This window comes from Natrix helvetica (assembly GCF_964273705.1).
Source record: "Natrix helvetica genome assembly, chromosome: 1".
NCBI classification, from domain to species: domain Eukaryota; kingdom Metazoa; phylum Chordata; class Lepidosauria; order Squamata; family Natricidae; genus Natrix; species Natrix helvetica.
Window position 1 is genome coordinate 356,585,284 of NC_138548.1, and position 12,895 is coordinate 356,598,178.

Genomic DNA, 12,895 nt, shown 5'->3' on the forward strand with positions numbered 1-12,895 from the left:
GGATCTAATTCAACAGGGCACTACTTACCTTCTTTCTATATACATTTAAACAGAGGCTGGATGACCATTTGTTGGTGATGCTCTATGTTGGACTCTTGCATTTGGTAGGCATTTGGACTGAATAATTTCCAACATCTTTTTCCAACTCTTATTTTCTTTAATTCTGTCAAACATATCCTATGATCTGAATGCACCCTATCTTTTCTTTTTAATGCTTAATCTCTTGTTCTAGTGGCAAAAGAGGATAGTAGAAATGCAGCAGGGGTAGCAAATTCTTAAATTGTTTAGAATAGCACCAAGAACTGTGGTGTAGGTGAGCCATTATAGTTTTATTTTGTAGTAATTCTTCCTATTCCTCCATTTATGTGACGTACTCAGAGCAGTACTTCCCAGGCAGAGATTCCAACATAAAACCTTTCTCCCTCTGAATAATATGTTGTGGAACAAGGATGTAACTGCTTAAACAATAAATAGTAAGAAGCAAGGATGTAAACAATAAACAATTTATTTTACTTGTTTGCTATTCCTCATAAAGAGGACAAACTAATACTAAAGCAGGAATGTAGAATAATGTTACTTCATAAATAAAATAAATTTATATTTCTGCCTATAAAGACAATACTTGAAACATAGTCCTATTAACTATGGTAGACAAAAGCTGTTGTGCTAGGAATACTGAGAGGCTGAAGTCTATGGATAATCTGTATAAAATAGTTCAGGGTTCAATATGCCTCAGTATTCAATACTATTGAACTGTTAACAATCAAAGAAGGAGAGACATTTCTCGGTCACTGGTATTCTGGGTATGATTACTGGTCATAGCACTATCTGGAATAGCAGTAGGCACTCCTCTGCTATATTTGCCACAAGACTCACAGGCACATGTGAATGAAATGCATTTGAGTACCCTGTGGGAAAAGTACTTTCTGAATTTTTCACCAGCGAAAACATAGATGATTGGATTAAGACAGCAGTGGCTGAAAGCTACTGTCTCAGTCACTTGTACAGTATAATCCAGAAACCTTAAGGAACTGCAGTTTTTGAAGACTTCAAAGTACCGTAGCACCTGCAGAAAAAGTGAGACGTGATATGGAATCCAGAAGAGAAAAAATACGATTACCACAAGTGAAATCACCTTCATAGCTTTTTGCTTGCGCTGGTTTTTGCAGGACAGCAATGTTCTGATGATCTGCAGATAGCAATAGCTCATGATGCACATTGGGAGAAGAAATCCAATGACGTTCATTTCCAAGTAGCTGAAAACTGGCCATGTTATATTAAGATGTTCTGGATAGAATGAAGTACACTTTCTGTCTGACTCGTGGATGAATATAAAATGGGGGCTTGCAAAGAAAACTGCTAGGGCCCATACTGATATACTAGTAAGATATCCATAGGTGACTGTTCTGGATTTCATAATACACGTCGCCCGAACAATAGCCAGGTATCTGTCAATGCTTATGATGGTGATGAAAAACATGCCACCAAAGAAGCCCACGGAATAGAAAGAAGAAACTATTTGGCACGCAAAGGTCCCAAGTGTCCAATCATGTATAATATAAGAAGCCCAAAAAGGAAGAGAAATCACAAAAAGAAGGTCAGAGATGGCCAAATTCAGAAAAAATATATCAGTGATGCTCTTTTGGTGTCTGGCTTTCAGAATGGTGAGAACCACTAGGAAATTTCCTATCAGGCCAATGGTGAAGACCAGGCCATACAATATAGGCAGGAAGACTTTTCCTAACATCTGGATGTCCAGTTTATCACATGGAATGGCTTCGTCGTCCTCATAGGAAAAAGTAGACGTTACTTCATTGTTTTCTTCAGTCATGGCGAATATATGCTTAAAATATAAATATAAATGAGAAACAGATGTGGATATATGTATATATATACACAGTACTACTAGGAATTCTATATTATAGAACATTTCTGTAATGTAGGCAAACAGTATCAAGTTACTAAGTCAAACTTAATTTTACTAGTTAAATTTGTTCTGGGGAGAAATTTGAAGGGACTTATTTCTGAGTAAAACGCAGAGGAAAACGTTGTAAATCAAACAGATTTCAGTAGGACTTCATCATCTTTAAGTTTTGCAGGATTGTTTTTTATGTTTTAGTCTGAGCAACCTCTGGATTGCCAAGAGTTGTATTTAGCTTGTTAGTATGTGCAAGGATTGTAGTGAGCAGCATTACAATATGAAATGGAAAGGGATATGCTACATACAGGGACGTGCGGTCAGGGGAGGCAGAGCCTCACCGCTCTCATCATTAAAAGAAAAAAAAGGGAAAAGGCTCCGCCGGCTCGCACTCCACGGTCCCCTTCATGTTGACTCAGGAAGGTGGGGAATGGGACCACATGTGCACACATCCCATTCCCCGTTCCTGAGTCAACATGAAGGGGACCGCAGAGCGCGAGCCGCGGTATCACAGAGCGGGCTCCGCGGTCCCCTTCATGTTGACACAGGAAGGCGGGGAATGGGACCATGTGTGCAGGAGGAGCGCGCTCTGCGGTCCCGCGGCTCAACATGAAGGGGACCGCGGCTTGTGCTCCCCGGTCCCCTTCATGTTGACTAAGGAAGGCGGGGAATGGGACCACGTGTGCAGGAGGCTGAGGCTGCCTCAGCCTCCTGCACACGTGGTCCCATTCCCCGCCTTCCTTATGACGTCACCAGCCTCACCAGCCATAAACCTCATCGCACGTCACTGGCTACATATATGAATATGATGTTTCGTTTCTTTTTTATTGGCAGGAACTGTTGATTAAAGAAACACAATAATATTTAGATATAGCAGGTGAGCTCTATTATGGCAGATTATGGGAAACTGCTAATTGGGGTGATTGTGGTTGAGGATTGGGACGTAAAAAGAGTCAGGGACCAGAGGGATCTCAGAGGGATGTCTTTAACTCCTTCTAATACCATAGATTATATTGTGACTGCTCTTTTGGTAGCTTCATAAATGTTTATTGTCTTATGTTATGAAAATAATAGATAATATAATACTGTATTCAGTGATGGGATTCAATTTTTTTTATTACCGGTTCTGTGGGCATGGCTTGGTGGGTGTGGCTTGGCTTAGCAGGCGTGGTTTGGTGGGTGTGGCAGGGGAAGGTTACTGCAAAATCCCCATTTCCTCCCGATCAGCTGGGACTTGGGAGGCAGAGAATAGATGGGGGCAGGGCCAGTCAGAGGCACTGTTCCCTCTAAGGTGCATGGCTGCGCGGCCGCGCAGGTGGCAAGAAAACACCGCGCAGCAGTTTCCAACTGCCGCGCGGTGTTTTGTACGGTCACAGGCGCCGGAGGCTGGGGAGGTCCTTTGCAGACAGCTAGAACTGGCCGCCCGCAAAGGACCTCCCCGGACTTGTTTTGATGAGCGCGGGGGACTGAGTTCTGGAAAGCAAGCCCGGGGAGGTCCTTTGTTGGCAGCCAATCCTAGCTGCTTGCGCCCGGTGCTGCAGCTAAAATAAACCCCCAAAGCCTTTTCAAAGCTCTCGCCGGCGCCCCCGCCCGTGCTAGCGGCACCTCCCCCTCTGTTCGGAGCACCTGAGCTGAGCCCCGCGTTACCCCTGCTGCCCCCTCCTCCTCTGCTGTGCTTTTGAGGAGCCATGAGGCCGCGGGAGCCAGTAGGAAGGTGGCGGAGGGGGCGGGAGCAGGGGAAAAAAGCCTCATGGCTTCTCAAAAGCACGGCGGAGGAGGAGAAGGCAGGTAACGCGGTGCTCCGCTCCGAGTGGAGGGGGACGCGCCGCCGCCGCTGCCACGGGCGGGGGCGCCAGCGGGAGCTTTGGCGGCTTCACTCCAAATGTGGTGGTGCCGTTTGAGGAGGAGGAGGAGGAGGAGGAGGAGGAGGCAGCTGTTATTCTGGTGGCGGCAAGGGCTCGTCGGCATCTTCAGCAGCAGCCCTGCCCCCTGTGAAAAAAACCGAAGATGGAGCAGATCCACGCTGAAGACGTAGCCGCAACATGACTGGAGGAGGAATTCTGGGAGTTGAAGTCCACAAGTCTTCAAGCTGTCAGGTTTGAAGACCCTGGGGTTTTTTTTTTCTAAAGGGTTAGGGGTGCAAGGGTCTTGCAACTTGACAGCTTTAAGACTTGCATGCTTCAATGCCAGAGTTCCTGAGCCAACATGACTGGAGGAGGAATTCTGGGAGTTGAAGTCCACAAGTCTTAAAGCTGTCAAGTTTGAAGACCCCTTGGGTTTTTTTTTTTCCTAAAGGGTTAGGGATGCAAGGATCTTGTAACTTGACAGCTTTAAGACTTGCGTGCTTCAAATGCCAGAGTTTCTGACCCAGCATTTTGGTTGCTAAGCAGGAGCGTTGTTAAGTGATACTATATAACACTTTAAATTAAGCGGGTACCTTGAAGAAACATAACTTTGAGTTTCAAATAATACTGATTTCGTTGTTGTCTTAGGTGACACCTGTGAAAAAAATTCAGGTGCTGCTCAGGCATAAAATGTGCCGCTCAAACACTATACTTTTCTGCTCACACTGAAAAAAAATTAGAGGGAACATTGGTCAGTGGTAGTATTTACCAGTTCTCCAAACTACTCAAAATTTCCACCACCGGTTCCCCAGAACTGGTCAGAACCTGCTGAATACCACTTCTGACTGTATTCCAACATTTGAAATATCTAGCCAACCTTGGCTAATCTTGAAAAATGCAGCAGAATTGGATAGTTAATATATGGATGGGAGACTAGCAGTGAATCTCAAAGCTGTAGTATGGAAGGTAGAAACAACATCCTGGAAGAAGGCAGTGGGAAATGACTTTTGTATTGCTGCCAACTAAATTTTTAAAAATGACATGTCTAGAAAATAATGTAATTTCTACAAATATTATGAGATTATATGAACACTGGTGAAAATGAAATTCAACGGTGAAAAGAGTAAGGTTCTACATTTAGGCAACAAAAACGAAATGCACAGGTACAGTATAGGTGGTACCTTGCTCAACAGTACTAACTGTGAGAGGGATCTTGGGAGTCCTAGTGGACAACCATTTAAATATGAGCCAGCAGTGTGCAGCAGCTGTCAAAAAAGCCAACACAGTTCTAGACTGCATCAACAGAGGGATAGAATCAAGATCACGTGAAGTGTTAATACCACTTTATAATGCCTTGGTAAGGCCACACTTGGAATACTGCATTCAGTTTTGGTCACCACGATGTAGAAAAGATGTGGAGACTCTAGAAAGAGTGCAGAGAAGAGCAACAAAGATGATTAGGGGACTGGAGAATAAAACATATGAAGAACGGTTCAGGAACTGGGTATGTCTAGTTTAGTGAAAAGAAGGACCAGGGGAGACATGATAGCATTGTTCCAATATCTCGGGGGTTGCCACAAAGAAGAGGGAGTCAAACTATTTTCCAAGGCACCTGAGGGTAGAACAAGAAGCAATGGGTGGAAACTAATCAAGGAGAGAAGCAACTTAGAACTGAGGAGAAATTTCCTGACAGTTAGAACAATTAATCAGTGGAACAGCTTGCCTCCAGAAGTTGTGAATGCCCAAACATTGGAAGTCTTTAAGAAGATGTTGGATAGCCATATGTCTGGAACAGTATAGGGTTTCCTGCCTAGGCAGGGGGTTGGACTAGAAGATCTCCAAGGTGCCTTCCAACTCTGCTATTGTATTGTATTATATTATATTGTATTGTATTGTATTGTATTGTTTACGACTCGTTCAGAGGTTCTCTGTACTTTTTTAACAAGATGGTTTATTTCTCCTTTTACAACTTGTGATACGGTTGAAATAGAGCTAGATCTTCTGCCTTTTCCAGAAGAAATATTCCTTTTTAATCAAAGTTGAACTGAAACGGTATAGGGTTTCCTGCCTAGCCAGGGGGTTGGACTAGAAGACCTCCAAGGTCCCTTCCAACTCTGCTATTGTATTGTATTGTATTGTATGCGAAGTTTGTAGACACACACACACTTAAGCATGGGTTATTTGGATATTCAGGTTACACAGTAATTGCTATAAATATGCATTTTCTGTTTCATCCCCTAAAGCTTCAATGGGCAATCTGGAAATGGAACTCTAGAAATTGTTAAAATTCTTCAGACTTAGTCAACGAGCTCAGTGAATGAGATGATCTAGGACATATATACCTGGCCTGTCCCCAAATCCTCCACTTCTTCAGATGAAGCAGCCAGAAATACCCACACAAGATGCATAAAATCTAACATGAGGCATGCTATTTAGTGCTTAAAGCTGAAGATTTCACAAATGTTACTGTCTCCCCCACCTCAAAGTAAAAATACAATATTAATACTTTTTGGAAGATAAATACACAGAGTTAAATGTAACTCCTTTTTATTTCACAGATTTACTCATTCACTTTTCTTGGCTACAGTATGGATGTGATTAGCCATTGATTGCTTCCAAGATGTTTTTCTATTTCCCAATTCAGCCAATGGCCCTGGTTTTTTCCTATCCAAATACAGACCAGGTTCAACTGCTTAGCTTCTGGATCAAAAGATGCTGCTACTTGCTGAGATCAATCCTATTTGGTGCTTTTTATTGATATATCTAAATCACCTCTAATCATAGTTGGGATTGTTAGAGTTCCCCATCACTTGTGTTATAATTGGTTGTGATACAGTTGTGTTACAGTTACTGGAGACTAAAACAGATGAAGAACGGTTGCAGGAACTAGGTATGTCTAGCTTAAGAGAAAGAAGGACTAGGGGAGACATGATAGCAGTGTTCCAATATCTCAGGGGTTGCCACAAAGAAGAGGGAGTCAAACTATTCTCCAAGGCACCTGAGGGTAGAACAAGAAGCAATGGGTGGAAGCTAATCAAGGAGAGAAGCAACTTAGAACTGAGGAGAAATTTCCTGACAGTGAGAACAATTAATCAGTGGAACAGCTTGCCTCCAGAAGTTGTGAATGCCCCAAGACTGGAAGTCTTTAAGAAGATGTTGGATAGCCATCTGTCTGAAACGGTATAGGGTTTCCTGCCTAGGCAGGGGGTTGGACTAGAAGACCTCCAAGGTCCCTTCCAACTCTACTATTGTATTATTGTATTGTTGTTTCCCAACAAATTGCCTTGGGCTCTTTGGGTAGGAAATTTATGAAAAGCAAACAATCAATCATAGAAATAGGAAACCCCACACTCTAAAGTGATACAGACATCTACTCTCTGGGCAGGGTGACTATTACTAAAAGAAAATATCAAAAAGTATGTAGCTTTGCACACAATTTGCCTAGTAAGTAAGCATCTTGGGTGTTTGTGCAACCTCTTTCATTTTCTCTTAGGGTTCTTTTTCCCATCTGTCTTGTTGGTTTCAATTAGACTGGCAAGTGCTGGAACTGAATTCATGAATTCTTGAGAAGAGTTCTGGCATCTGTTCTCAGGAGAAACACTATGAAGAGTAAAGGAGTGGTTTGTGATAGTAACACTCTTCCTGATTTTGCAACTGGTAAACCGACTTCTGTATTATATCACAATTCAAAACAACCAAAGTGTCTGATCTGCTGGTCAGGGGTCATGGCAACTAAACTCAGAGGTGTGCTGACAGTTTCTTAATAAAGGAATTATCCACAACAAAGCAATAGGGAAGTTGGTGAGAAATGTTTTCACTCAAGTTCTTGAAAAAGAAGACATCCTGTTTCTCTTGGTGCTGTTCTTTTTTGGGGGGAGGGGGGAAGAGAGATCAATGCTACCTCAATTTCTTCCTTAAATGATTCCTTCTGGGCATTTCTTATGCAGGATTAACTTGTAGCTCTTGTGGTGTCTCCCTTAGTTCTGTCACCTCTGTTGGATGCAATCAGGAGTAGATCCTTCCACAGAGTGTTTCTCCAAGTTATCCCCATGACTGCAATGTGAGGCTTTATTAAACATTTTAAAAAACCAATGGATCTGCTATTCTTCCAAAATGTAACAAGCCTTCTCTAGTGTTAAGGAAAGCCTGATTCATTGCGGATGAAGCTCTCAAATGCCCTTCAGCTTGATTCTTAAAGGTTTGTCTTTCGGATGTGACAGATTCCTCTGCTCTTTTGTCTAATGGTTTTATTTTGTCTATCAAGTCAAACACATAAGACATAATACATCCAATAAACAGCTTGGAGCAGAAGGCACATGTCAAGGAAAAGAATGACTAACAGAAGAAACTGGGATGGGATGGGATGGGATTGTCCCTATGCTGAAATATCTATGTCGGATACTCTGGATCTTTGAAAGGGCCATAACCTCTATCAGATTAACAAAGTTGGAAGGGACCTTGTGATCATCTAGTCCAACCCCCCCCCCCCCCCAAGCAGGAGATCCTACACCATTTCTGACAAATGGCAGTCCAATCTCTTCTTGAAAGCCTCCAGTGATGAAGCTCCCACAACTTCTGAAGGCAAGCTGGTTGATTGTTCTCACTGTCAGAACATTTCTAGGTTGAATCTCTCCTTGGCCAGTTTCCATCCATTATTCCTTGTTTGGCGGTTTGGGTACCTTGGAAAATAGCTTGACCCCTTCCTCTCTGTGGCAGCCCCTCAAATATTGGAACACTGCTATCATGTCTCCCCTGGTCCTTCTCTTCACTAGACTAGCCATGCCCAGTTCCTGTAACTGTTCATCAAATGTTTTAGTCCTCAGTCCCCTCATCATCCTGCTTGCTCTTGTCTGCACTTTTTCTAGAGTCTTAACATCTTTTTTTATAGTGTGGTGACCAAAACTGGATGCAGTACTCTAGTTGTGTCTTACTAAGGCTTTATAAAGTGATATTAGTACCTCACTTGATCTTGATTGTATCCCTCTGTTAATGCAATTTAGGATTGTATTGGCTTTTTTGGCTGCCGCTGCATACTGCTGGCTCATATTTAGCTGGTTGTCCACTAAGACTCTAAGATCCCTCACACAGTCAATATTATGAAGCCTGGTTTCACCCAGTTTATATGTGTACTTTTGGTTTTTCTTACCTAAGTGTAGGATTTTACTTTTCTCTACATTGAATTTCATTTTGTTAGATAGGGCCCAGTGTTCATGTCTGTCACGATCCAGATGGATTTTGTGCCTTTTCTTCAAGCCTATCTGTTCTAGGGTGTTAGCTATTACTGCCAACTTAGTATGATCTGCAAATTTGGTAAATTCCCCTCATCTAAGTCATTTAAGGAAATATTGAAGAGTACTGGGCCTAAGACGGAACCTTGTGTTACCCCACTGCTTACTTCCCTCCATGTAGATGTAGAACCATTAGGGACTACTCGTTGACTATGGTTTGTCAGCCAGTTACGAATCCATCTGGTGGTATTGCTATCTATCTCACTTTTTTCTAGCTTACCAAGAAATAGGTTGTGGTCTACTTTCTCAAATGCCTTGCTGAAGTCTAAGTATATTATGTCCATAGTATTTCACTGGTCTACTAATTTAGTCACTATGTTGAAGGGCCATATCCTCATACTGAAAGTGTCTCCCGGCTTTAAAGGGCTTATTAAATTAATTAATAATTAATAAAATCATAGTGAAATACTTAATTTTCATGACAGCTTAATCGACATTGCTGTCATATTCCATCATTCATTTTGTGAAGATGTCATTTTTCATCAAATATAGGCTGATGAAACTTAATATATATATGACATGCTCTACCACTTCCCTTAGTACACCAATTCTGGTTAGATTGGCTATATTTATTCATTTATTTACTTATTTATTTATCCAATTTATGTAGTTTCCATTTCACCAAACAAGTGATTCTGGGCAGCGTACAACAAAGCTAAACAGTTAACAAATAGGTAAAACCAAATAGGTAAAACCAAAATCATTATTAATTTTTTTTTTAAGTTAGAACACTATATAAATCGCAAGAACAAAGAAATAGCAGATTAAAGAATGTAAAAGTCACCTCATTAGTTCAGCCATTCCCTGGGCGCCCTAGGCATCATGACATTTTCCCATGCAATGACCAAATAACAACACATTCAATATGGGGAGCTGAGATGGGTTTATGCAGGGAAATATGTATATTTAAAGGAACTATAACTTTATGTTCCTTTTTGCTTCTATATTTGAATATATACATTCTAAATCTTTATAAGAAGCAAACGTGTCAACAGTCTGATGGTGGTTACTGTAGATGAAGAAGGGTGGGGTGGAAATTCCCCAATAATTATAGAGAAGAGAAAGTCCACATTTCCCCACAGATAGAGAGAAGAAGGGTAGAGAGAACAGTAATTCCAGCCTCAGGTTTGGGCCTTCACGCTAACCATCCAAACAATATGATCACGTTTCACAGAAGCCACAAAAGAGGAAGCAAACAAGCATGAAGAAAATGTGAAGGGAAAGTGCTCTACTTGCTTCCCTTAGATTCTTAATAGATACAATACAATACAATAGCAGAGTTGGAAGGGACCTTAGAGGTCTTCTAGTCCAACCCCTGCCTAGGCAGGAAACCCTATACCGTTTCAGACAAATGGCTATCCAACAACTTCTTAAAGACTTGCAGTGTTGGGGCATTCACAACTTCTGGAGGCAACTTCTGTTCCACTGATTAATTGTTCTAACTGTCAGGAAGTTTCTCCTCAGTTCTAAGTTGCTTCTCTCCTTGATTAGTTTCCACCCATTGCTTCTTGTTTTACCCTCAGGTGCCTTGGAGAATAGTTTGACTCCCTCTTCTTTGTGGCAACCCCTGAGATATTGGAACACTGCCATCATGTCTCCCCTAGTCCTTCTTTCTATTAAATGTGTACACAATACATAGTACACAAATGCATAGAATACATAGTAAATAGTATGTAGAACATTTATACTTTACCTTTATTTTGTAAAACTAGCAAAGAGCAGAAAAGGAAATATTAGTTCATCCTGGATATAGTTCACAAACAAATTTGGATTAATGAAATAATATGATTTATTTTCTGGCTACCACAAAAAATAGGGCTTTAGTAAAAAAAAAAAATCTAAATCTGCTTTCAGTTTCAAATGGTAAACATTTCATTGTACTCTACAATGTATAATAATTAACAATACATAGAGAGTAGGCTGACCATTATACTTTAGTGATGTCTTTGACAAATGTTATAATTTAACTTATTGTGCATGTTTTCCAATATGAATCCATATTTTAACATTTGGGCAGGAAGTTCTTTAATACTATCCTGCATTCAGTTCTGGTTGCCACGATGTAAAAAAGATGTGGAGACTCTAGAAAGAGTGCAGAGAAGAGCAACAAAGATGATTGGGGGTCTGGAGACTAAAACATATGAAGAACGGTTGCAGGAACTGGGTATGTTTAGCTTAAGAGAAAGAAGGACTAGGGGAGACATGATAGCAGTGTTCCAATATCTCAGGGGTTGCCACAAAGAAGAGGGAGTCCAACTATTCTCCAAGGCAACTGAGGGTAGAACAAGAAGCAATGGGTGGAAACTAATCAAGGAGAGAAGCAACTTAGAACTGAGGAGAAACTTCCTGACAGTTAGAACAATTAATCAGTGGAACAGCTTGCCTCCAGAAGTTGTGAATGCCCCAACACTGGAAGTCTTTAAGAAGATGTTGGATAGCCATCTGTCTGAAACAGTATAGGGTTTCCTGACTAGGCAGGGGGTTGGACTAGAAGACCTCCAAGGTCCCTTCCAACTCTACTATTGTACTATCCTTCCGAGGTTGGTAAAATGAGGATCAGGATTGCAGGGGGCAATATGCTGACTCTATAAACTGCTTAGAGACGGCTGTAAAGCACTGTGAAGCCGTATATAAGAAGTCTGCTGTTATTTAAAACTTCAACAAGTATTTTGAAAAGCTGGAAATTGTTAACTATCTTAAAACAGACGCCTCATTCTTCTTTTCAAAAGAAGAATTTAATGCTATTAAGGATATTCTACTGTATACCCGCAATGTATATACCTTGCTTCAGAACCACTTGCTCACTTGTATTCAATTTATAAGCAATTACTTGTATGCAAATTTGTATTCAATTAATCAACTGAAGTAGGATTCATCTAACATATCTATTGAATAGGATCACAATTATGGGATGTTGATATTTTAAACGACACCTTAGGAGAAAAGCTGGGAGGGGAAGTCCTGATTTTCTTTTTTGAGATATTATATACAGTCTTACCTTAAATGATTCTATCTTGCTCTGAAAACATACCGGTTGATTTTTTTTGTATCTGGTTTGGATGTGTCTTACATCTGCTTGACCAGTCAGCATTTATAGAAATACTCTCTCAGTTGCAAAACTAGCAGAGGAAATAAATTGCTTCCGTAAAAGAAATTGCATACAATAACCACAAGCATGGAAGTGTGGACTACTGCATCCTTTTCTGGTCCGGTATTTCCTTAAATCTCATGAAAGCGTGTGCTTGGCTTCTTTTTTTTTTCTCCCTTCAATTTTGGATTTAAAATTTACTCTCACACACATGCATCCCCGAAAAATGTTTCTCAGTATTCGTCTCAGATTTGACTTCAAATGCTTTGATAACTCAACATCCTAATTTATACGCAGAGGGGATTATAAATTGCTGCAGCTGTGAACAGTAGCCTAGTATCTTAGCATATGTGGAAGAGGAAGTGACCGAGACAATTCTTAAACAGAATTACAAAATTAGTTCAAGACAGTAGTCTGAACAGGCAGATAGATTGTTCCATGCTTGATTAAGGACTGATAATCTCAGTTTTGACTGAAATATACTTATCCACTTAATAATACAATAATACAATACAATACAATACAATAGTAGAGTTGGAAGGGACCTTGGAGGTCTTCTAGTCCAAACCCCTGCCTAGGCAGGAAACGCTATACTGTTCCAGACATATGGCTATCCAACATCTTCTTAAAGTCTTCCAGTGTTGGGGCATTCACAACTTCTGGAGGCAATTTCTGTTCCACTGATTAATTGTTCTAACTGTCAGGAAATTTCTCCTCAGTTCTAAGTTGCTTCTCTCCTTGATTAGTTTCCACCCAT

At 40.9% G+C, this 12,895-nt stretch overlaps 1 protein-coding gene across 1 annotated transcript; it reads right to left on the reverse strand.

Moving 5' to 3' along the window:
* Positions 1 to 669: 669 nt before the first annotated feature.
* CX3CR1 (C-X3-C motif chemokine receptor 1) lies at positions 670 to 12,137 on the reverse strand. Its single transcript, XM_081946625.1, has 2 exons — positions 12,049 to 12,137; positions 670 to 1,843 (listed from the first exon to the last, which is right to left on the reverse strand). The coding sequence occupies exon 2, from the start codon at positions 1,829 to 1,831 to the stop codon at positions 764 to 766; it is 1,068 nt and encodes a 355-aa protein (XP_081802751.1). The 5' UTR covers positions 1,832 to 1,843; positions 12,049 to 12,137; the 3' UTR covers positions 670 to 763.
* Between the last annotated feature and the right edge of the window lie 758 nt (positions 12,138 to 12,895).

Excerpts from the sequence above, each read along its gene's own strand:
- CX3CR1 (XM_081946625.1), bottom strand. The coding sequence starts at position 1,831 with ATGACTGAAGAAAACAATGAAGTAACGTCTACTTTTTCCTATGAGGAC.